This window comes from Clytia hemisphaerica, unplaced genomic scaffold (genome assembly GCF_902728285.1).
Source record: "Clytia hemisphaerica strain Z4C2 unplaced genomic scaffold, Clytia hemisphaerica genome assembly, whole genome shotgun sequence".
In the NCBI taxonomy this organism is placed as follows: domain Eukaryota; kingdom Metazoa; phylum Cnidaria; class Hydrozoa; order Leptothecata; family Clytiidae; genus Clytia; species Clytia hemisphaerica.
This window is the reverse complement of record NW_027104543.1, coordinates 590817-617622: the sequence shown is the minus strand read 5'-3', so window position 1 is coordinate 617622 and position 26806 is coordinate 590817. Positions and strand designations below refer to the sequence as shown.

General features: G+C 36.9%; 1 protein-coding gene across 1 annotated transcript; it reads left to right on the top strand.

Annotated features, from left to right (window-relative positions):
• Positions 1-26806, top strand: LOC136822605 (uncharacterized). Its single transcript, XM_067078869.1, has 11 exons — positions 1-741; positions 13360-13628; positions 14306-14467; positions 15322-15560; positions 16173-16436; positions 18394-18769; positions 19652-19818; positions 20402-20692; positions 20958-21063; positions 22323-22499; positions 23547-26806. The coding sequence occupies exons 1-11, from the start codon at positions 269-271 to the stop codon at positions 23582-23584; spliced, it is 2562 nt and encodes an 853-aa protein (XP_066934970.1). The 5' UTR covers positions 1-268; the 3' UTR covers positions 23585-26806.

The window sequence follows — 26806 nt, the reverse complement described above, 5'->3', positions numbered from 1 at the left end:
AATGCTTCTCTTTTTTAATGGATTGATGAGCGTGACAGAAAATATAATTTCCTTGAAAATGTTCAAGTGGCTGACGGTGTAGTTGAATTTTTGCTTTTAAATATTTTTGGCTGGCTTCAAGTGATATACATGTAGACGTTCATAAAAAGGCTGAGGGAAAGTTTTTGTATGAAATAAATATGGTATAGAAATTTCCATGATACAGTAAAAGCTTAAATTTGTGTAAAAATTAAAGTTAGATTTGCTACCCTAAGCTGCAAAACAAAACATGCCTACTGCAGGAGGAGCCAATAATAGCGGTGTTCGTGGCTTCTTTACAAATTTCGCCAATTACACTGGTGAAAAAGTATCCGAAGTAAAGGAACTTTTATTTGGAGTCAACATTGATGATAGTGTTGAACTAGCATCTCTAACAAGTCGACAAAGTAATTCATTTCGTAGCCGAAATGGTGGTAATCATGATATATTAAAACGAAAAACATTAATTCCTGATGAACTACAACACGAGGATATTTACGAACAGTATGCAGAATACGATTGTTCTCGTAATCTTGTCGTAAGTTCGACGACGCTTTTTCGTAAAGGCCCGATTCCGATCGAACATTTATCACATCAAGAACAGAATCGTCTTTCAAAACGTGGCTGCTTGTTAGAGTGGAACGATGCACAACGTCAGACGTCTGACAATCATCTACCTTACATTGACCCTAGTAGTAAGAGTTTGCTGACTTACTTTGCAAGGTAATAAATTACACGTTTTTTTATCATAAGAACATAAGGCTTCGATGGCCAAAATTCTAAGAACAAGTTAAGAACATTTTAAGGCTTTGCGGACTGGAAAACACCCGATTTTTTAGGAAAATGGGTAAAAATGGTCACAAAATGGAGAAAATAAGAACATGTTAAGAACATTTTTAGACTTAAAACCCAAAAAGTTAAGAACATCTGAAGCCTTCAAAAATTTAGCATGTTCTGCCTTTAGGGGAGGAAAATATAGAAAAATATGGAAAATACAGAAAAATATATCATATATTGTACGAGCAGTGATAATTGGTTTATGGTCAACTTGAAAAATAATTAACAAATTTTTCCCTCTAGTTGTGTCCATAGACGTAGCGAGATGCCCTGCAAAACTTATGGATGAGAGCGGTTTTTATGACACTGTAATTACTGTCTTTGTTTTAGTTTTATCAAAAGATAATGAATATGTCATAAACGTCTGCACTCCCTCATAAATTTTCCAGGGTATCTCGCTTTGCCTATGTTTCTATGTTTTGTTTTTTTCTCTCTACTTTATTTTGATGAAATCAACATACAAAATAGGATCACTCGCTTACCAGACCCCTTATGCTGTACGAGGTCTTGTATTTGTACGGTTCAATATGAAATACAGCATTTTTGTACGCATTTTTAGCCAATCAGATTGCTCATATTTTTCACGTTGATGATAAAAGACATTATCTGAAGGGACTAGTTTGAGGTTAGAGGTTCGAGTTATGGGGCTCCACCGTAAAAGACTTTTGGATAAAGACAATGTCATAGGAAGAAAATATGGATCAGGTCCGGTTAGCGTGGTACACGGGTACAAACTATACTTGTGAAAGCTACAACTATACTTTGTACCCGAAACTATTTTACTGACCAGATCGAATTCTCTAGTATACTTTGTACCCATTACAAGTATACTTTACACCCGCGATCAAGTATACTTTGTACCCTGATCAAGTATACTTTATACCCGCGATCAACTATACTTTGTACCCTGATCAAGTATACTTTACACCCGTGATCAAATATACTTTACACCCGCGATCAAGTATACTTTTCACCCGCGAGCAAGTATACTTTGTACCCTGATCAAGTATACTTTACACCCGTGATCAAATATACTTTACACCCGCGATCAAGTATACTTTGCACCCGCGAGCAAGTATACTTTGTACCCATCACTAATATACTTTGTATCCGGCACTAGTATACTTTGTACCCATGATCAACTATACAGTAAAACCTCTAATTAACGGACACTCTAAAAGGCGGAAACCTCTGATTAGCGGACAATTTCATTTTCCCCGGCCGTTTCCTAGTCAAATCCTCATAAAAAAGTTTCTAAAAGGCGGACACTCAATTAGCGGACCCTCTGATTAGCGGACAAATTTTTTCGCACAAAATGGCCAAAACCCCTATTTTATTTAGCTCTCAAATTAGCGGACATTGAATATCAAACGGGTCACAGACGTCCAAAATTGAAAAAACAATTTTATAGATATTTTTATTTCAAGCACTTATTAGTCTTATTATTCAAATTATTTCTACAAATTTCCAGTTTTCTTTTGACCCATTCAACTAATTTAGGTGGGCCAAAGAAATCATAAATCACTGGTACTTCAAGTCCGTACCCATCACCTTCATTTAACCTCTTGCCAGTCACTCGAGCTCTTCTATGGCCTAGTGTCTGCAGATAAGTCTTTAGACTGCAATTTTGTATTTTCGACACCATGGGATGGCCTAATTTCAAAATTGGAGCTCCGAGATCAAAAGTTTCTAAAAGGCGGACACTTCTAATTAGCGGACACTTAACTCCTTTCCCCGATGGTGTCCGCTAATTAGAGGTTCCACTGTACTTTGTACCCATCACTAATATACTTTGTACCCGGCACTAATATACTTTGTACCCATGATCAACTATACTTTGTACCCATCACTTAAATTGATAGAGCGAAATGATGTTACAAGGTATGTGGGTTGAACCGCATATGCTATTAGCCAGACTTAAGGACGAAACATTGTTTAAGATTTCATTTCATGTCTCTGGTCTTTAATTATGAATTTTTAAACTTTCATTAAAATGTTTATGAAAAAATAAAATTCGAAGAGATAAGTTTTTAACCAATTTTGCTTGTAATTTTTGGTGTACTATTAGGCGACCGCTATGCTTTTGAATATCCTATCGACCCTTTTTGCGCACGCTCTTGTCTTTTGGTGCATTAAGGATTGGCTTAAAAAAGGTAAAACTTAACGTCATTTTTTTGGTTCCTGAACACACGTCCATTAAGTATACCCTACAAGTCCACTTGGTGCCCCCTACAAGTTCACATGGTACTCCCTACAAGTCTGCTTGACACCCAAACACAAATAACTCGGTACCTGAACACCTTGGTACCTGAAGACAAGTCCACTTGTACATGGGTATAACTCGGACAATACAAGCGACTGTCCCCCCGCTTCGTGCAAAAATCAATTTTACGCACCGAAATACGGTGTTTCTAATCCGCGGATACAGCCATAATCACCCATAATCATCCATAATCACCCATAGTCACCCATAACCACCCATAATCACCCATAACCACCCATAACCACCCATAACCACCCATAATCAGCAATCAGCTACCTCATTGGCTGTTTTTTTCATATATAAAGGAATGCACTCGCTTGTAAAATCATTCTATAATACACGTTGCCCGGGGTGTTGTGTGGGATTTTACGTTTGAGTGTTTCCCTTAGATATGACTAAGATAGAACTAGAAATAGAATTACATGAAAACGAGGCCCGGCTGTATGGAGGGCTGTAGAAGCCTCAATTTGTCCCACTGGGGAACTTTGCCTGACTCGCTGACTGCTTCGTCGGGCCTTGGGCAAGGTATAAATAGCCAGAAAAAGCACTCCAGGCATGTTCCCCGTCCAGGGTTCGGGTCAAAGTCCCAATTTTTAATGATATTTTATGATTTTTTGGGTGTAGATTCCAAAGAAAGTGGTCCGAAGTCCTGAAAAGTTCATGGGAAGGCTCTAAAGGAGGGTTAGAACTCGTACCAGACCAGTTTGGAGTCCCCGGTGGGATGGAAAGCAGTGAGACCTTTCTACAACTCGTGAAGCACTTGGTGCTGACGTACACCTTCGGCCAAGTCTAAAATATACTCTGAGGGTCCCTATTGAGCTCTGGGCCAAGCCAAGGTAGCGAAGGTACGATATCCATGAGAAACTTCTCCATAGAACGGCCAGAAGTTGGCCCAGTGGTATAAGGCGTTGGGTTCACGCACTAGGGATCCCAGGATCGAATTGGGTCAAGGTCACCTTTAAAACCTTTTTCCAGGTTTTAACATTTCATGTTTTTTTTGGGTGTAGATTCCGAAAAAATAGGCTCGAAGTCCTGAAAAGTTGGCGGAAGGGCGCTACGGGACCGTAAAGGACCTGTACGGGACCGTAAATGACCCCCTCCCCTAGCAGGGTGGCCAGCGATACTGGAAATACTTGAAAATACTTGAATATACTGGAAAAAAATATTGGTACTTGATTATACTAGAGTTTTTGAAAAAATGCCCATTTTTCCAGTATATACTTGAAAATGATAAATTGGAATACTTGAATATACTTGAATTTCTTTTTTCAATCAAATCTTCTATTTCCAGGGCTCTTACAGGCTGTTTTAAAGTATAAATTTTCCAAAATTTTCTCTTCGGACCCAACCATGGTGGGTCCTCCTGATAACAATGTATTGTACCCTATTTGTAAGGTTAGACATTCTAGGTTGGTCTTATTCACTTAACCTATTTGATATGGCTTTTTAAAAAAAGATGAACCTTAATGGGCATACAAAAAATGAAAAAAAAAGTAAAGCAGAATCTTAGATATTCTTCAGCTCAAGTTATTTACTGCAAGATAACCCTCATTGAGAATTTCAAAAATCTAGCCTTTGGAGCATGTATTGAAAGAATATATCCAATGTGCAAATTTTCACTCTTTTTCTACCAAATGGATATCTGATATTTGCAAATCAAGCTACTGCTGAAAATGGAGCCCATGGTAAATTAATTGCTGTGCAGGCTAATGCTAAAGCGGTCAGGGAAAACCTGGAAAACCTGGAAAAAGGGCTATTTTTAGAAAAAGTCAGGGAAAACATGGAAAAGCCAGGGAATTTTTGTAAAATTCTTCAAAAGTCAGGGAAAAATCAGGAAATTTCTTTCTAGAGTCCCTTGAAATTGATAGTTTTAGCCAATCTTTGAATCCCTATTTTTCAAAATTTTCTTTGTCGGACCCAACCATGGTGGGTCCTCCAAGTAATCATGAAACCCACTAATAACAGGACACGTGACCTATCTAAAATTGATGGTGGTATTTTTGAAAAGTTTGAAAGGTAGTGACATGAAAAGTGCTACATGAAAAGTGCTCGCCAATTTTCTATGTTAAAAACTCTTGCTAGAAAATAAACCTTCTGGGAGCAGTGAGCCATAGGGAAATGATTCTAGAAATAAGAAGTTGAAAATTGGGAAAGTGTCAATTTTTCAGCAAAGTTTTTGATTTGACTGAATTGACTAAACTCTTAAGTATACAGTTTCTTCGTCTGCTCGAACTGGAAATGTCTTAAAAGTCTTGAAGTCTGATATTTGAAGAAAATATTTCTGATAGTCTCTAGAAAACATTCTGGGAATATCGGAACATTTCTTTCTACTACTTAGAATTGCAAAAGAAATTCTACCCACTTCACTCGCAACCAAATCTTCTGATTTGACAACCTTGCTGCGTTAGCTGTTAGTAATAAAATTCTAGAAATTAGACAACCGCTGTAGTACGCCATGGTGTCATAAATCCACTAGTTTCTATAGCACATTTTGATCTGTTGTTTAATTTGAGAAAATGTCAAAATAATTCTGGCATCAGTGACATTATTCTGTGCACACAATTTTGTCATAATATTTTTAAGAAAGGGAAGCCCATAAAATTTCTGGCAAATTGAGGATCCGGATATCCCTATTCTAACGAAGCACCATACGTAAAGTTCAAAATATACTTGAATGTACTTGAATTTTGCACCTTCATATACTTGAAAATAGCAAAGATATACTTGAAAATAATCAAAAATGCTCCAAAAAGTACTTGAATATACTTGATTTTCAATGACTAAAATCGCTGGCCACCCTGCCTAGCGCCGGACTGGGTACGTCTCACGACTTGAAACCTTCTAGAGACGTGAAACATATCAAAGGCGGAAAGCATGCCAAATTTCATCACTCCACCGTCACCGGTCACTGAGCTATAGGCCGCGCAAAGTACGCTGCAGGACGTCCCAGTACGGACGATTGCCGGGCCGTATGGTGTTTTTAGCTGGTCAAATTTTCCGTGAGGTATAATTAATCTAGTTCTATCTTAGTTATATCTAAGGAAATAATCTATATCTAAGGGAAACACTCAAACATAAAATCCCAAACAACACCCCAGGAAAGGTGTATTAGAATGATTTTACAAGGGAGTGCATTCCTTTATATACGAAAAAACAGTCAATGAGGTAGCCGATTGCTGATTATGGGTGGTTATGGGTGGTTATGGGTGGTTGTGGGTGATTATGGGTGGTTATGGGTGATTATGGATGATTATGGGTGATTATGGCTGTATCCGCGGATTAGAAACACCGACCAAAATACGTTTCTAAATTAACAAACACCAAAAAATAAAGAAAATTATAAAGCAAAACAATGAATTACTTGGCATGTTTTCTGTGTTCTGTGAAAAAGATGTTCAAAAAATTCAAAAAGAATCCTTTAGATATAAAAAAATACAAAGATTTACAACGTTGTCTCAACTCTATCATCATTGGGGATAGTCAATATTTATGCGATTGATGATGTGGTCAAATGGAGTATCCAATCCATACCGATCTCTTAAAACTACAAGAATATGTTTAAAATTAGTTTGAACAATTTTCTTGACAACTACTGAAGCGCCAACTCTCTTTACCCCAAGGGTAGAATCTAACAAGATTGCTGTTAAAATTTTTGAAATTATTCGAAACATTTTGACTTTATTTGATGAAAGCTTAACAAAACTGCTTCATAATTTAATGACTTTATGGTGAAACATGGCATAAAACCCAGCAAAAACCCGTTCAAGTTTTGCATAGAGAAGGTCCATGGCGTCCTCCAGCTTTTTGGTCCCCCCTAATATGAGCTAAAATCCCCCATCTGGCCTTTCCCCTCACCTGTCTTTAAAATTCGTGCTCCCCCAATTGGGAAATCCCCCTAGCCGTATTGTATAAGGGTTGCGAAGTGATAATCCAGACTCGCCTCAATTCGCAAGCTACTATATCAAAAAAAGACTCTCAAAATCCCTAGAAAGACAGGCTCATAAGCCTGAATGCCCAAACACACCAGGAAGGTCTGTATTTATCCTATTACTCCCCCACTAGGTAAAGGACTGAATATACCCCCTATTCGCCTTTCTCCCCCCATCAGGCTTGAAATTTTCACTCCCCCCCTGGCACCAAAATCTGATTCCCCCCCCCATCTTCTGGGGGGGGGGGGGGGGTGATCCCATAGAAGGATGTAACAAAAACGCATAAAATCTCGATTGCTAACCGCTAACAACTGTTTAATTGCCCCGCAGGGGCTTTTGTTGCTTCACGTAGCGCACTTGCTCGCCAGAAAAATATTCATGTCCAGATTCATGTTGTTTCTTTCGATTTTTTTCAAGATATTTTTTCTAACTTTCGTGCATTTTACACAGAGCATTTGTGAAAGCGAGAAATCGAAAGTCCCGTCTGCACTGCCAGTCCACACAGCTAAGCTAAGCTTTCACAAACAAAAACAGCACACAAGATTTTTGCTTGGTTAATATCTTTTTAACATAGTTGCTCAACTGGATTTACTTGAGGGACATTGTTTGCTACTAAATGAATAACTATCAAACTACTGATATTGAATCAAACCTTATACGATTGTCAGAATGGACGACATCTTCAATGACAGTGCGCTACACCAGGGATATGTTATAGCGTAGCTGGATAATGCACATTTGAAAAAGCCTTGTTCTATCTCTGTCCCTGACATTGAAATTTTATATGAAATTAAACTTTTTTAATTACAAATTCGTGAAATTTGGATTTCTTTTTAGCCAATGATTCTGCTGCTGCATTTATTGTTCACGATTAAAAACTTTTAATTATCAAGAGGGTCTGTAAAACATTGGTGAATGACAATTTAAAAAAATGAAAAACATTGTTTTCATTAGTAAAGTTATAAGAAATTCCTTCTGTAAGATTATAAATAGCTCTTATTCATTTGAAATACCGCGCTACACCGCGGGATGCCTCACTTTCTAACTGATATTTTCAGATAGCAAGTCGGTATGTCTGATTATAAAAAAAATTTCAAGTCGATTGAAACAATATTTGTCAAAATATTTACATCCGAAATTTTTAAAGAGAAATCACGAAAGCTTCTCAAATTCATAACACACGCTGATAAAAATAGATTTCATTTACAAAGAAGCTTTTGGGGTATCTTTTGCAAATATTATTTTGATGAAAAGCGGGAACATCATAGCAAAATATATGCAAACGTACTGCATGAATACTTTGTCTGCTTCACTTTTCTTAAAAAAACAGAACACTTAAGGGGACAGAGATGGATTTCTATTATGAACAGTTTACAATAGAAAAGACAAAGGAGCAATCCGCTAAGGAATTCTCGTCCTCCATCCAGCTACGCTATAACATATCCCTGGCTACACACACAGTTCAGTGTTTTATGCGCTGCTCTACCGAAACCCTACTGATATTAAAAAGGCATAGACAAAAGGGAAATTGACCATTAATTCATATTATTTACCTATATAGTGACTTCATCTTGAAGGAAATTAAATTGAAATTTTGGTAGAAAGACAAAACCCAGAGTACCCTATATGGTTATTGCATGCGCCAAAAGTAATTTTTCAAAGAGTAAGCCTTGCGCCAAAACGTGCTAAAAACTGGTACCAACATTGAGTTTCTTACAAAGTTCTTCTTTCTTAAAGGCCGAGGTAAACGTCGGCCTTAAAGGTTTAGTGAGTGACATATGCCAATGAGAATCGGTGAAGAGCTCGAAATATGTCGGTTTATCGGTGAAGGGGAAATATTACGGTGTCGGTGATTGAGCTGTTTTTGTTCGGTTTTTCGGTGAAAGAATCAAAAGCGAGCGGTTTTTCGGTGATTATCAAGTACGTCGGTTTCTGAGAATTGATCACCTTATCAGGGAAAACTTCGTCGGGGAAAATTTTCGTCGGGGAAAAATTCGTCACTTGCTGGTAGTTGGTAAACGCATTAAGGCCGGGGAAAATTTTCGTCACTTGTCCAAAATTTCGTCACTTCTCCCCGACGAAGTTTTCCCAGATAAGGTATTCTTTTGCAAAAATAATCAAAAATCAAGGAGTAAAATTTTCTTCGCTCGCTTCGATTGCAGAAAACAACAGGACTGACCTAGTCAAAATAACACATGTTCAGCAATAACCCATTAGTGAAAGCTCTGATGGAAAAACTGTTTATTTAAATACAGTAGCGTGGTGGCAGGGGGACAACTGCCCCTTCCCAGTGGAGGCTTTTTGAAGGGGCGCCAAAAGAAGGAATTTCTCTTTCGTATTTGCTCTTTAGAATGTTGTCTTAAACTAGCGCCGCTTTCCTTTTTTACTAAATTTTTGGTCAAATTTAAGCTCTTTTTTGGAAAAATTGTTCGCTCGCTTCGCTCGCGTCAAACAGAGTCAACTTTTTGCATTGAATATTTAGAAAAAGTATACCAGAACCAATAACAGTTCCTCAAGGAACGTATGTGGAATTTTCATAAGATTGGTCATATATTATATGCCTGATTTTAAAGTTTTTATAATTTTATAAAGTTATTAAAATAACTTAACGTGGTTGAATTTTGTTCCTTTTCTAGTCGATAATTTTGTGCTCACTTCGCTCGCATTTCAATATCATATACTCTATTTAATTGGCTTTACACAATCCATCTCAATAAACAATGTCGCAAATTTTTCTTGCTCGCTTCGCTCGCATTTCCTAAATGGTTCTAAAATGAACACAAATTCAAGTTAAACAAATTTCGCTATACTGATGCGACCAAAAGGGGTCAGAATTAGCCTACAAGGGAGAGCCTTAATCTAAAATTCTACTTTTTTCTCCCCATCCTTGACCTACCCACCGCTCTACTGGCTCTACTGTGTATATATGATCAGCAGAAAATAAAATAGCCCAGCTCAGTAATACTTTTAGGGCCTCAAAAGATGCTTTTTCCAGAAACACAATTTATAAGATTTATAAGAGATTATAATTCTTGAGTTTAAAATCGTGGACTTGTACAAGTTTCTCGCTCACTTCACTCGCATGGAGCGTTGAGAAAATACAAAAGTTTTCTCCATCGAGGCCAACCAAATGCAGAAACCCGTATTGAATAGTATTGCCTCACTAAGCCAGCTTATTTTCGGAAAAGTAGTGTCTAAAATAGGGAGTTTTGAGCCTAAACGAAAGCTAGAAAACTGAAAAATTTTCGTCGGCACAAACCATGGTTGCGCCTCCCGCTACCTCCTCAACAACAATTTGAATTCCTGCCAGCATGCATTGGGGATTATAGGTTATTTTTGCTACAAAAATTTCGGGGATATATGCAGTCTACTTTATTTTACAGACCTTGAAGCAAAAGTAAAAAGTCGGTGTCGGTGAAGAGGATGAATTTTGTCGGTTTATCGGTGATAGAGCTATTCTTTCGCGGTTTATCGGTTTTTGGAAGTCCCGTACGCCCCCACAATAAACAGCTATGAAATCTCTCAAAAAGTGCACTCATTATGACTGAAACCTTTTTTGCCGTAAGGCTAGACTACGGCAAATCTTAGAAATTTTACAATATATAGAAAAGACTAAATAAAAAACGTGCACACATAAAATAAATCACTTTTTTTTCGTTATTTTGGTTCTTTTGTTTGACTTGAAATGCCAAAAGGGAATTCCTTGACTCAAAATGACATTTCAAATGGGAGCTAATGCCAGCACGATGGCATCATGGGTGCAATGTATACTTGATCGCAGGTGTAAAGTATACTTGATAGGGGTACAAAATATACTAGTGATGGGTACAAAGTATATTTGATCGCGGGTACAAAGTATACTTGATCGGGGTACAGCGTATACTACTGCCGGGTACAAAGTATACTTGATCAGGGTACAAAGTATATTAGTGATGGGTACAAAGTATACTTGATCAGGGTACAAAGTATACTAGTGATGGGTACAAAGTATACTAGTGATGGGTACAAAGTATAGTTGATCATGGGTACAAAGTATAGTTGATCATGGGTACAAAGTATAGTTGATCATGGGTACAAAGTATACTTGATTGGGGTACAAAGTATATTTGATCAGGGTACAAAGTATACTTGATCGGGGTGCAAAGTATACTTGATCGCGGGTGTAAAGTATATTTGATCGCGGGTGTAAAGTATATTTGATCGCGGGTGTAAAGTATATTTGATCAGGGTACAAAGTATACTTGCTCGCGGGTGTAAAGTATACTTGATCAGGGTACAAAGTATACTTGCTCGCGGCTGGCAAAGTATACTTGATCGCGGATGTAAAGTATATTTGATCAGGGTACAAAGTAGACTTGCTCGCGGGTGCAAAGTATACTTGATCGGGGGTAAAGTATATTGATCGCGGTGGTAAAGTATATTTGATCGCGGGTGTAAAGTATATTTGATCAGGGTACAAAGTATACTTGCTCGCGGGTGTAAAGTATACTTGATCAGGGTACAAAGTATACTTGCTCGCGGCTGCAAAGTATACTTGATCGCGGATGTAAAGTATATTTGATCAGGGTACAAAGTATACTTGCTCGCGGGTGCAAAGTATACTTGATCGCGGGTGTAAAGTATATTTGATCAGGGTACAAAGTATACTTGCTCGCGGGTACAAAGTATACTTGATCGGGGTGCAAAGTATACTTGATCGCGGGTGTAAAGTATATTTGATCACGGGTGTAAAGTATATTTGATCACGGGTGTAAAGTATACTTGATCAGGGTATAAAGTATATTTGATCGAGGGTGTAAAGTATATTTGATCGCGGGTGCAAAGTATAGTTGATCGCAGGTATAAAGTATACTTGATCGCGGGTGTAAAGTATACTTGCTCGCGGGTACAAAGTATACTTGATCGGGGTGCAAAGTATACTTGATCGCGGGTGTAAAGTATATTTGATCACGGGTACAAAGTATACTTGATCGGGGTGCAAAGTATACTTGATCGCGGGTGTAAAGTATATTTGATCACGGGTGTAAAGTATACTTGATCAGGGTATAAAGTATATTTGATCGCGGGTGTAAAGTATATTTGATCACGGGTGTAAAGTATACTTGATCAGGGTATAAAGTATATTTGATCGCGGGTGTAAAGTATATTTGATCGAGGGTGTAAAGTATACTCTATCAGGGTACAAAGTATAATTGATCGCGGGTGTAAAGTATACTTGTAATAGGTACAAAGTATACTAGTGAATTCGATCTGGTCAGTAAAATAGTTTCGGGTACAAAGTATAGTTGTAGCTTTCACATGTATAGTTTGTACCCGTGTACCACGCTAACCGGACCTGATCCGAAAATATTTAGTCTACACTTTTTCTAATTTTCCGGAGCCTGTTTTGATGCTAGAGTAATTTGTTATTCAACATGGCGTTGTATTTAATAAAGAATTCTAGCAAAAACACGTCAGTCAAAAATATTGACACAAGCCTTGCGCATTTCTTGCATCCCTGTCTCGCAGCCCCTGTGGAACTTTTTTCTCAGTGGGGATAAAAATTCCTATTGAAATCCCTTTGGGACAGAAATTCCTATGTTCCAATGTTAAAAAATTAATTGGCAATGGTTTTGAAAGGGGGGGGGGCGTACGGTATTTCGGAATTGCAGAAATTGACCCTTTTTTCCACGGAATTTCGGTATTATAAAATTTTTACCCCCCCCCCCTTTTTCGGAATTCATACGTGAAAAATAAAATTTGATGAAAAATTAGTCAAAATGAGGAAAAATACCCACAAAAATCGGTATCGGAATTGCGCAAATATTTTTTTATGGAATCTCGGAAATTTAGCAAAATTATTCGGTATTTCGGAAATCGCAAACCCCCATACTCCTCCCCCTCTGAAGTGCAATTTTTAAACATTGAATTTCGAATGAGGATGAAAAAAACTTAATTTCCAATTGGGGCTGAAATTGTGGGGCTGGGCTCCCAGCGGGTCTGTGACACAGGGGTATATGATATGATCAATCATACAACCAACCAAATCCAAAGAGTGTATAAAGCAGAAGGATGTCGAAATTCAGTAACGAAAAAATGGGTTTGGGTTTATCTCTGGAAATTCACCTATCTTAGAAAAAGTGTTATGATTTTGTAAAGTCTCAAATCGCTTCCCTAGCTATTGGTATTGCGAATTTTAGTTATTTCAGTTTTCATAATTTTTTCAACACTTCTGGACAAAATATCTTCCACCCCCCCCCCTTTTAATAAACGGGTTTTTATTGGAATAACCTATCATTATTGCGCTATTTATCTTTTATTGTCCTCACATAGGATGGGTTCTGGTGAAGATGATACAGATGTGGTCAACCTTGCGTTCGTTGAATCTCTATTAAACGCTGGTGCTAGTATGAACTACCCTGATGTTTATGGTCAAAGTATTTTCTTTGCTGTAGTACGTGACTGGCACATTGACGTCGCAAGGTTTGCCATTGAAAAAGGAGCCGATGTGAACCATCGGGACCAGTACGGGAGAACACCGTTACATCTTGCAGCTGCAGTCAATTATGAAGAAATGGTGGCATTTATTATTGCTAATGGAGGTACGTGGAATTGATTGTCAATCTAGGGGGTTTAGTTTCGGCAAAAATCCGCCAAAAATGTTATCTTGGTGAGGAACGATTTCAACTCTTATTATGAACAAAGAAAATCTTGGTAAATGTTTTCAAGTCGTTCGTGTTGGGTTTTTTTTCGAAACTCCACCATTGTATCAGATAATCCATCACTAACATGAGAAACCACAAAATCAGCGAATGAGTAGCTTAGATTTGGTAATCTGATCTAGGTGGTAAGTTACTGGGGGCTGAGAGTAGGTGCGTGACGCTCCATCTCGGCATTCGAAATTCCAAGTCTAGCGTAAATAGAAAAAGACATAGACTCCCAGCTGGCGCACAACGTTGTTTCAACGTTTATCTAACGTCCACAACGTCACGTCCATATAACGTTAGATAAACGTTGAAAGAATGTTATGTGCCAGTTGGGCTCCCTCACTCCCAGCTTTAGCGACAGCCACCAGATGAATACAGTGGAACCTCCAATTAGCGGACACCATCGGAGAGTAAGCAAAGTGTCCGTTAATTGGAGGTGTCCGCTTTTTGGAGACTGTTTTAGTGGCGTTTGTTAAAAAAGGGGGAATTGGTTGTGTCCGCTATTTAGACAGTGTCCGCTTTTGGAGTGTACGTTGATTAGAGGTTTCACTGTATAATTTCTTCACTTTTAGCGGATATCACAGCCAAAACAGAGGGTGAAGAGCAGACACCTCTTCATTATGCAGCACGATACGATTCAGTAGAAGCAATGAAAGTTTTGATACAAGCTGGTGCTATGATCGATGGTGTAGATTTCTTAAATCGAACACCCTTACACGTGGCAGCTGAAACAGGTATTAATCAATTGTTGTACTCAGTTCCCTAGTTCGGTTTGTTATGATTCCTATAGCGCTTACAAATGGTAACTTTGGTGTCAATTAATCGTGCTTGGACAAAGAATGATAGAGACTCGGATAGAGATGTTTCTTGGATTTTAGGCTAGTCTACTTGGATTTAGTTTGAAGTTGATTGCTAAAAACAAACAATTATTCGTTTTCCTACAGGTCTAACAGTAGCTGCCAGGGGTTTTTGAGTTTACTGACTAGACAGGCATGTTCTGGGGAAATTGCAACAACTTTCAAACCTTAGGTTTTCGATAGGTGCTTTCCATTGATATATTTCTATGAGAGTTTTCACCTACTGATTTAAAATCTAAAATTCAAAGAGGGCGTCCTAGAATCCGTAATTCTGGTATTTGACGGAAAAAAATGCACGAAATTTCAGTATTGAAAAGAAAACATCTGTTAAAACTTCGACATTAAGAAATTCTTTGGAAGTATTTTGTACCTTCGGAAGCAGTTAAGATTTCCATGGACTTGAGATGAATGAAGGTTAAGACTCGATAAATTTGACTTTCAGTTGATAATAAACTTCATTTTAAAGGAAATCATTCAACGTATCTCCTACCATTGCTTACACAGCATTTCTTAAACAAAAAAAAACTTTTTTTCCCCTTTCGACGCCACGCGAGCACAAATTTTCTTTTGTTTGTTCTGCTTTGTTAGCATAGAACTGCACCTTTTTACTTTAAATTTCATCGAATAAGGGAGCCTATTGAAAAGTAGAACGTCGACTTAGAGAGCGTCAACTGTATCATAAAAGAACTTCACTTTCAATTTCTTCAACATCTCAAACTCTTACTTTTCAGGTAGTCACGAAGTTGTCAAATTTTTAATGAAACTTGGTGCACCAACAGGTGTTTATGATTCGTTCGGTAATTCTGTCATGTTCATGATGATTGAAAAAATGCCACATCTGGCGTATGAAGGGTTGAACCAATTCTTTGTTGAAGACAATGCTATGAGACGACGGTATTATTATCTGGACCATCTTGAGTTTGATGTTAAATCAAATGTGTCATCGAAGAATGCTAGAAATGTTTTAGAGGTAGATCATTATTTAACCCAACTGGCACCCAACGTTGTCTTAACGTTCATCTAACGTTATATAGACGTTGCGAACGTTGCGAACGTTAGATAAACTTCAAAACAACGTCGTGTGCCTGCTGGGAATTCATTTTTACCTTTACTTTGGTTTACCTTGTTCTTATTCAGCGATTCATATGCTCTCTAAACCCCAAGGGTCTGGTATTTGACCATTTCGATCATTGAACTCTGATCAGCCATCCTGTAAGGAAGATAAGCAGAGAGCAGTGGCTGGTCCAAAACACCTTGGAAAAATTGTTCAAGTTTCATTCTATTGACTTTTAATAATTATCATATTTTGATTAAAAAACTCGCTCTACCATTTATCAAGCACCATACTCTTGTACAAGCTTGTCTACAACATAGCCAGGCATTAAAAACCGCATGTTGGTCTAGTATCTGTAAATTCTCATAACTCCTTCGCTTCGTTAATAATAAATCGTGTGTTTTTCCTTTCTGACGATTGTCTTTTCTTTTTGCAAAACTACTTTTAAAAAAAACTGTATATCGTAACAATATCTTGACGATCTAAAAAACAAATATACAATAAAAACCAACAAATTTCATTTTCTAGGCCATAGTGATGTACAAAGAAGTAGACCTCATGATGCACCCGTCAATCAAAAAGCTGTTGTCAATCAAATGGAAATTGTACGGTAAACGACGTGCAATCATTAGTAACCTTGGAAACGTTTTTCACACTTTGTTAGCAACTATCCTTATCTTTGCAATACCGTACCGGCCATATGATCAACAGTTTACACCGGTCAAAGATAATATCATATTTATCACCCTGGCTATGCTGTTCGTCGTACTTACCTTTTTCTTTTGGATAAAAGTAAGTTTTTCCTTAAGTAAAGAAATTTTCGCGGAGTTTGATTTCGCGGTTCACAGCTCAAAATGCGGAAGTTTCGAGAAATTTAATTTCGTAGTTGAGAGAAATTTTCCTTTACAAAATGGCCTATTTTTGTTTTGTTAAATCCATAGAATATTCGTGTTACGCGGAATTTCATTTCGTGGATGTGTAAAGGAAAAATAGGAAATTAGAAAGAAAATTTCTACCCTTAAGGTATAATGTAATTACAATTAAAAAACAACAATCAAACTCTACTTGAGTATGAGGTTTAAAAGACAAATGAATCAAAAGTGAATGGTAATAAATTCTGAAACAACCCAACAAAATCAGCACCCCCAGTCTGACCGCTACGCCTATCAAGATTTAAAGAGACTAAAGGCCGGTTTACCAACTTGCGCGCGCTGCGATTGCCCCTTTTGGCTTCAATCCTTCTTGCTTGGAAAAAAGATTACGTCATAAAAATGTAGCGCGCGCTCGAAAAAAAAAATGAACAAATTTCAAATTTTTTCAACCGTTACGTCAGATCGCGCCAATGAAGTTGCTCCATCTTTCTTTTGACCAATAGCGTGGAAGCTTTGCTCAAAAAAGTGCGATCGAAGCGCGCGCAAGTGGAGACCGGCCTTAAGTTCGAGTTTACCAGGTAGAAACGTGAAAAGATTGTAGTCGTTGCATTGATAGACACAGAATTCTGACGTCATTTCTTCTTGGTAATCTTTTTGGCAGTAGTGTGGTTTGTAGATGTATTATTGGGCTTCTCCAGAAAAAATTTGAATATGGAGGTGGAGGATATAACGTTTTTTAGAAATTAGCCCCCGGACATATTGAATTATGACCCCCCTCCCGGACAACAGATCTTAACCCACGGACAAGCATCAGTACCTGATGTACCCATGTACAAAAATTTTCCGGAAAAGCACACTATCGTGGCTTGATAACGCTGGAGAGGCAATACAGGAGAAATGACAATTTTTTCCCCTCTAAGTAAATTCCCTGAAAATTAAAAAAAACATAATACTGGGGGAAAGTGACGAAAATTTTGAGAGGGTGACGAAATTTTCCCCCGACGAATTTTTTCCCCGATATTTTATCACCCGACCAAAACTTTTACCCAATTTTTCAAACCCTAACCAAAAATAAAGTCTAAATTTTTTACAACTTTATTAACCAAGATTAGTGCTTTAAACGCCGAATTACAAGATATTTTTTCGAGCTAGTGAAGGAAACCATTTAATTTGGACAATTTAGTTGGGTGAAAGTGACTAAATTGTAAATTTCGTCGGGAAAAATGACGAATTTGAAATTTTGGTCGGGGGAAAGTGACGAAAATGCCTCTAGGTGAAGAAATTTTTCCCCGACGAAAAAAAAAACCCGACTAAATAAAACTCCGACATTTTTTTCCCCGATAAGGTAGTAGGGGAAATTTGTAAAACCGTGCGAATTTTTTAGTCAAAGCACTTGTTAATCATTTTTGGAAAGCTAAGGGAAAGGGTGCTTTTTTTTCGGACACTTTAGTGTGTTTTTCGGACAAATATGAACAAATATGACGGTTTCAGGCAAAAATCATAGAGTCAAAATTTAATTAAAATTTTAGCTTGAGAAAATAGACAAATTGTATATTTTTGGAAAGATCTTTAAAAGTTAAGATTTGAGATATATTGCGAGTATAGATGATTTCTCTATCTAACTCGAGATATTGAGCTTCAAAAAGTACAAAAAGTGGACAAAATTTCTGGCTGAAAAACAATATCTTGAGTTAGGTACAAAAATAGAATCTTAAGATAGAAAGGTAAAGATAAGCTTTAGAATTGATTTTAGACATCAGATGAAAGTCCCATGAAAGTCAAGGAACCCTGTTTCATTAAAAAGTTCACTCTAATGAAATCTCCATCCAAAATTGAATTTATTATTTTTCCTAAATTATTTACTTGTTTCATTACAGCAAATCCTAACAATACGACTGCTGAACGCGAAAGACCAAGCTTATAAAGAACACCGCTTTAATTACATCAAAAAACAATTACCTCATTGTCATCCACGGTGGACAGAAGAAAAAGAGTTTCTTGAAAAAGAAATTGAAAGAATCAAAAGTTACAAATCAACATTCTGGCAAGATTACTGGAATATATTTGAATGGGTTTCTCTACTTTTCGTTGTTATTATGTTCGCTCTACATATTACTAATATTGTATCACCGAATATGAAAGTTTACAGAGCAGCCAATTTTGTTTCCGCCATCACGCTTCTTTTGGTTTGGTTCCGCTTGTACAAGACGTTGAGGATTGCTCGATTCTTCTCTGAAATCAATGTATTGCTAAGTAAGTATTATTGTTGACTATGGCTAGTTCGAACTCGAATCTAATTAGTTTGAATGACAGAGAGATTTCAATTATCGAAAGCATTTTATGAGAAATTCGAGAAATTCGAATGATAGAAGTTCGAATCAACGAGAATTATTGTCTTTAGCACAGGTATTCATTTAATAAGTCTACATTTACAATCAACATTTACAATTGAAAGGCTTTCTAAAAATTGCACATCACAAGGATTGCGCATTGGGCCGTTCCATTTTATATCCATACAGGGATTAGACAAACATTTCCAGGGGGTAATAGGAGAAGAATTTCCAGAGGGTATAAAGGAGTTGTTTTTAATTTTTCCAGGGTGTAAAAAATATTCTAAAATTTCCAGAGGGTAAAAGTTCGTCCACCTTCACTTTCAAGGTATAAAAATAATTTTTGTAAGGGCTATTTTGCAAATTTTGCCATTTTCCAGGATTTATCCACACATTCCTAAGAATCCTTTTTGCCTTGGAAATGTTCTTTCACCCACTTGTATAGAAATTTAATGGAACAGCCCATTGTTCGGCAACGAGAAATGAAAATTTCTTTGAATTATGAAAATTTTGAGTTAGAATCAAGAGTGTTAAGTAAAGGAAATAAAAAACTTGTTCGAGTTAGGAGACATTTCAGTAATTCACACTCCCATTAACCTTTAAAAATCAGTGACAAGCTGGAGTTTTTACAAGCTCTTATTTGATTTGGTTGGTCGTTAACCAGTAATAAAACAATTTTGTTACTTTTTCTAAAGAACGCGTCATCTCTATCCACTTCAAATGACCAATTAGTGAAGTATATTGTAAAAACTCCAGCTCACCCCGAAAATCAATTCCTAAAATTTTATCCTTTTGCTCTTTTTAGCTAATGTTGCTTTGGAGACATGCAGATTCGTGATTCTTTACATGGATTTATACATTCCCTACATTTTCGTGTTTTTCATGTTATTTGGTGGCTCAACTAAATTGTTTGGAAATACAAAGAAAAATATCGATGAAAATCATTTCGAATTGGAACAGTTTAGTGATGTGGTATGACCTTTTTTTCTTTGTTTGTACTCCGAATCTTTTTGCTATGCTGAATTTTCCAATACTTCCGTTGAACGTAAGAAGGTAAGTCTACGACCGCAGTCGGAAGCGAATCGAAGGTTCCTCTTTCGATAGCTATCTACCCGAAGGTGAGTTAGGGCCTCACTATTTCTCCCTGGAATGCTTTTACATTTTATTCTTTTCTTACTTGCTGAGCATCAAGCAGAGAGCAACAATTTTGCACTAATTAAGAAATACTTTGTAAAATGGAAGTTATGAATGTTGTTTTGACGTTCTGTTGCCAACTGGTTCATCATAGGTTATTCTGAATCTTGAACTTCAAGGCTGGTCTCCACTTGCGCGCGCTGTGATCGCACTTTTTGGCTTCAATCTTTTTTACTTGGAAAAAAGATTACGTCATAAAAGTGTAGCGTGAGCTCAAAAGAAAAGTTGAACACATTTCAACATGGAGTTGCTTCATTTTTCTTTTGGCCAGTAGCTTTGCTCGAAAAAGTCCGATCGAAGCACAGGCAAGTGGAGACCGGCCTTCGCATGCGAATCAGCGTTACCATTTTTTATTTTTTAGTTATATTATGGCTGGTTGGTAATGCTTGGTAAACATTTCCCAGAGGAAGGAGGTACAGCTGTCAATCATGTTGCACTCGAACTTTTTCTTGGTTCCTACATTGTCATATCAACGCTTCTTGGCTTCATTTATATTGGACGTTTGTCCGAATTGTTTTCACGTGTTTACAAGAAAGTCAACGCCAAATCAAATTTGTTAGTGGCTGGTGTTTTGGTGACAGAAGAAAAATATTTATCTCAAAATCAATTACGCGCCAATAAGAAACACATGAGAAGGCTTTGTGGACCAATGGTAAGATTTAACGCATTCAACTTTTAGGGGTCCTTCTGTAGAAATTACCGTAAAGCGGCAGAAACTTCTCATTCCCGGCAAAACATTCCTATTGATGATTCTGATGGACGCGTTGACGGGGTGTAACCCTAAACAATTCATCTAGTTTTAACGGCACTGGCCTCTTTACGTCGCAGAATTGTTTAACGGCTCTGGCTCGTGAGGGTGAGTGACAGCCTTATCAAGATGGTGATTGAAAGTATCGAATTAATTTTTCCAATTGAAGGTTGTTCCATTTGAGAGTAACAAAGGTGTAGAAGATGATGATCAAAACATTGGAATAGGAATCGAACATGTTACATCCAAAATTGAAGATGTCACTAACTATCTAAGTAAATCTTTCATTTATTATTCTTTCTCTCTCCACTAACCACATCTGTAAAATTTATTGTTATACTACCATTTATCGTAAGTTGGTCTAACGAATATCCCTAATAAATACCAGCACCTTTCTTTAGGGATCGTGGTAACATGATGGTCACTGTCTGAAAAAAGATTTTAACCGCTAAGCAACGAAACATACTCTTAATCAGCGATTCCGACCTTTTTTTTATTTCCAATGCTAAAGAAGGGTGGCAGGATTCGATCATAGGCCGTATAAAAAACCCTGGTCTGGAAGATTATTGTTGGTTTAAGATTTGATCATATGATCAAAAAGTTAGCAAAACAAATTAATTTCTCAACGTAAGTTCGAGTGGAACAATGAAAAAAAAAACAATAAAAGGCTTCCAGAGTGGGGTTTTTATACGGGCTATGATTCGATGAGTAATGCTGACATTAGACCAACTTACTGTAAGGCCTCGATGTGTGAAAATTGTTTTAATCAGATTTGGCTAACCTGAAAAGATAATTTTGCACTTTTGAGTCGAGAAAGGTCAAACCCCTTTGATTTTTTGATTTATGCCTGAAATTTCAGAAAACTAAACTAGATTTAAGTAAATTCTGAAAAAAGAACCCATGATATATATCTGACCCATTCGGTCATCTTTTCTGGACAGGAAATAAGATCTCATGAAAAACACGAGGAAATTCTTATTAGCGTAGCTCATTGGTGCAACCTTAGGATGATTTACCACATAGATGATCTAAAAACATTTAATCAAATCATATATTAAAGTCTCTTTAACTCGAGCCTCTATAACTCGAATGTCTCCTTAACTCCGACAAGTTTTACGGTCCCTTCAGGCAACAAAGCCTTGTATTGTAAACAAGTCTACATTACTAAAATTTCCATAACTGGAATAATAAATCTGCGTTCCCTTGTGTGTTCGAGTTATGGTCTTGTTAAAGGAAATGAAATAAAACGAAATGTGGAAGCTTTTTTATTCTTTCCAGTCCAGTCCAGTCCCGGGTGGAGGGCTCACTTAGGTGTTGCTGGTCAGGGTTGGAAGATATCTGACAGGGGTCCTAGATTTACTAATTTTCAAGATGTGTATCTGATAGGGCCGACTTTGGCTATTGACCCAAATTAACAAAACATTCATATCAGGGTTAACTCTTCAAACTCCAGCGTTGCGTGTCTGTGGCCCGTCAAGGTTATCCCCCCCCGTGTTTCCAATCTGTTCATATCGTTTTTTCTTTTCTTTTTTAGGAAAAGCAAATTTCCCACGTGAGGAGAGGCAATCGATCAATGTAGACCAATTGACTGTCCTTGAAACTGAACTTGAAAGAATATTTCAAAGTATGTCTGAAAGCGAAAGACTGTTGACGGAAAACAAAGAAAATGTTAAAACTGCGCAAACGAAAACCATTGATCTGATCAAAGAGAGTAAGTAAAGAATACACCCCTTTCTCAGACCCGCTGGGGTTTTTCAGCCAGTGTGGTTAAAAATAACAGACCAAAACTCGATGGAAGTTGATGCTCATATGCTTTTTAATGACTGGGGGATTTGAATTTGATTGTTTTCGAGCCAGAAAACTAAGTGGGGATGGAAAAAATAGTTTGAATCTGATTATTCTCAGTAGGGACAAAATTAGAGTGTGTATGATTTTCCACTGGGAACAATTTTTTGGCCAACATTTCCAGTGTGAAGAGGTCCCAGGAGGTTTGTGAGAAGGGGGAAAGAGTATCAAAAAGGACTTTATGACTAAAAATCTTTAAAAGGGATAATAAGATGGTTTGAGATATTTGGTCTATAGATTTTTTTCATAATACTGAGAAAAATCTCTTTATCTATATATTTCTGAACGTTAAGATATTCAACCAACAAATAGAAAAATATTTTGGAGTTTTGCCCACGGCCATTGGAGGTTTGTGTAGGCCAAATATCTTAAACCATCTGGTTGTACCTTTAACCAGCAGTAGGTTCGTCTTGCAATTCCTGCATTAGTAACACGCATGCGTAATTTGTCATCTTTAAACCACATCTATTTAATTCCCGTGATAAACAAAGAGGTGGGGGTTGTGCACGGTAAAATATAAAATTTGTCGTTTTTTTGTCGTTCTTTATGAAATTTGTCGTTCATTTTGGCTATTTTTAGTAATGCAGGATTTGTTAGATAAACCCCTCCCAGTGTGTATATGTATTGTATTGATGTTTGTAGCTCTTTTCTCATGGGAGACCATCTTAAACCGACTTTTACATGTAGGGGAACACGGTTCGTGCTTAAACTTTTAATCTTTGTACTTTTCACCGAATCTACTAAGGTTGGAAAGCACCACAGTTATGTGCGGACCGGTTCAAAACCCTGAACCATAGAGAGACTAAATTTCAGCCAAAAAGTGATCCTTAGAGACACTTGATATCCTATTTTTGCCTAAAGCTTCCCCCGGGACCTTTCACCAATTTATCATTGCATATTGTATTTTTTATAGCGATTGAAACACGAAAGACCAATGCAAACAGAAAGTAATACAAGAAGGACAACTTTTACTTATCCTGCGATACAGTAAAAATTTATAAATATCTTATTTTAAAGTTTTAAATTACTAATTTTTTGTACCTTTTCTTTATGGGTTTTTTTGTTGATTTTCTTGCTTTTAAAATTTTTCCCCGAACTTATCCCTTAAAAATATCGCATACATAAGATATAAAAAATCTTATGGGGCTATGGTTTTACATAGACTTCATACTAACTAAATAAACGTTTTTATAAGATTAATTTTATAAGAACAGTAAGGTTCAAAATTACTCAATTTCAATTTCAATTTCAATTAAAGTAGTAAAAATTGGGTATAACGCTCTCAATACGTCAATTACATTTACGGAATAAGAGCAATTTGAGGCTCAAAGTGCCTGAAAATAAGAACAGCCAAGTCTCAGTAAAACTTTCTGGTTCGTAAAAAGAAGTTTACACCCGGGGGGCACTCGATCTGAAAACGGCCATACGTTCGGCCCAAAATTTGGTTTCTTAAATCGGTTCACAGTGCAGTGAATTTCCATGAAAAATCATACCCTTACAGTGCACTTTTTCAAAATTTCTCGCCCGTAAGGGCGAACATTTTTGCAATTTTCCAAGAAAATGTGGAATTTTTCCTCCAAAATTGACCAATTTTGTGCAAAATTTACCAAAATATTGGCCTTTTATCACAATTTCCTACCCTTACAGTGCAGTTCAGTGCAGTTTTGTAATTTCCTACCCTTACAGTGCACTAGCTGAACTATGAAAAACCTACCCTTAAGGGCCGAACGTCTGGTAGGTCATTTACCTTGAGTGCCCCCCCCCCCCGGGAGTTTACATAAAGAATGTTGGTATTAGTTAGAATGTTTTTATGTTGACGTGTTTTTACTAGCCAACCTAATAATTGAGGATATAAAGTCCAAAGCCTACTATTTTTTCAATCCTAACTAAGCAAAAAAGACTTGTGCTTCTTTGATCTCACCTATCTTTTATCATTGATGCTTTTATGAGGCCCCCCAGTGGTTGGCGTGCTGGCGTGATGGAAGGTTTTTCGTGGCGTGATGGCGTGAAATTTTGAAAAAAACGGCGTGATTGCGTGAAAATGAAGTGCCGGCGTGATCGTGAAATCGAGTTTTTTTAGGCGTGATGGCGTGAAATTTGCAGTTCAGCGTGATCGTGAAAATTATATTTATTACTTGAATCGTAATTCTATGTCCAATTTAGCCAATTTAGAAGGTTCAAACTTCAAAATTTTCTTGGTCGGCCGCAACTATGGTGGGGCCTCCTATAGATCTTATTTTAAAACAAAAAGGAAACGGTGCAAACAGTTTTATTCGTCTACCATTTATCCTCGTAACTTCCAACTGTCTATAGCAGTTGCTAGCTAGTCTTCAAAATAAAGTCGAATGCTATGAGAGGGTTGAAAAAAGAGAGTAAATGAGGGTGAATTTAGCAATACTGAATTGAAAATTTCTCCCGTCGGCGCAAACCATGGTTACGCCTCCTCGTTCCCCTTTTGAAAACTACATATATACATGAATTATTTTTCAAATTGAATTGACATTGGTCATAAAATAGCACTTTCAAAATTCAGAAATTTTCTCCGTTGCTCAACCATAGAATTATTATCAGATAGAATAAATTCATGCTTTTTTCCTCAAAATGAAGCGTGTCTGTAAGGGGTCCCTTAGTTGCAATGGGAATTCAATTGCACTTGTGCAATGATAATGTCATTTCTTTGTTCTTATCGTATTTTAATTGCATATTTTCTCATGCTTGATTGGATTCTTTTGAATTCTCAAAAAATTATGCACCATAATTTATTGATTATTTTCAACTGGAAGTTTCGGGTACTTCGGTCCCCTTAATGCAAATAAGAATTACATATTTGAAATCAGCTCATTTTATAGATTCACCAGTGTTGAAAACTATTTGAAAACGCACTTCTAAGAAAAGAAATTTTGGTGTCAAGTTTTCACCTAAATTAGTTATTCTTTCCGTATAGACTAAAATTGATTTTTTAATTTTAGGAGTTAAAATCAATGGAATCACCAAATCACTAAAATTTCGGCTCCTAAAATTCCAGATTGTAAGCTAAAATAGATTTGTAAATATCAATCGTTTTCCAAAACTAAAAATTTCGTAACTGAGAAAAAATACCGTGGAAACATACCCTTATAAAGAGATTTCTATCCACGCATCAGATTTTTAGAAACTGTTTTACGACCAATAGTCACTTTTAACAAAGGGAATCTGAATAGATGATGAAGTAGCCAAAGTGAGATATTCGGAAACACCCGAAAAGACTTTGACCTCTGTATGTTACTAAAAATAGAAAAACAGAGGTCAAATTCCTTCCTAATTTTTCAGGTGTTTCCAATAGTAAAAACTATATAATCTTGACTTACGCGCATGAGAATGCCGAAAAACTGATTGACGACCGAACACACATCTATTTGTGGACAAAAATTACGTTTATATAACGGCCTTTTATCCATACCAATGGGTCTAAACGTCATCTAAAACTGAATTTATCCAGAGAATAAAATATGAGCGTGAAAACTAAGTTTTCAGGTGTGATGGCGTGAAATCAAAAAAATTGACGTGATGGCGTGAATTTTGGGTCCGCTGGGGGGGGGGAGGGCTCTTTTATTTGTAGCTTAGTAATTTTGAATAAATAAATATTTTTATTTAGACTTAAGCTAAGGCTACACTGATAGTTTTTTTAGGCGGCTGCAATGCAATTGTTGCATTGCAGCCGCCTGAAAATTGTTGCTGTCTAGCCATCTAAAGGAAGGAACCAGGAAAAACGTCAAAAAAACATTCGAATTACAAAATATTCGGATTACAAAACATTCGAACTACAAAACATCCGAATTACAAAACATTCGATTTTATCAAAAACATTCGATTTTCGAAGGTCCGACGTTCGAATGACGTAATAAGAATGGAATGTCAGATAAACATCGTCAAAAAAATTGCAGATTCTTCTGCAACAAAATCAGTTCAAACTGATTTTGTTGCAGACACTTGCAATTTGTTCTGCAATATTTTTATTGCGTTGCAGAGCAATTGCAGAAAAAATTGACGTGCTACATTTTGCAATTTCTCGCGCGCTTGCAACGCAACGCTAATTGCATTTCAGCCGCCTGAAAAAACCATCAGTGTAGCCTTAGCTTTATGTTATGATACAATTTTATTTTATTGTGTAAAAAATATAGAGGACAAGGAAAA

Coding starts and splice junctions, on each gene's coding strand:
- LOC136822605 (XM_067078869.1), top strand. CDS start 269: ATGCCTACTGCAGGAGGAGCCAATAATAGCGGTGTTCGTGGCTTCTTT. Junction 742..13,359: donor TTGCTGACTTACTTTGCAAG/GTAATAAATTAC, acceptor GTCCTCACATAG/GATGGGTTCTGGTGAAGATG. Junction 21,064..22,322: donor AGATGTCACTAACTATCTAA/GTAAATCTTTCA, acceptor TTTCTTTTTTAG/GAAAAGCAAATTTCCCACGT.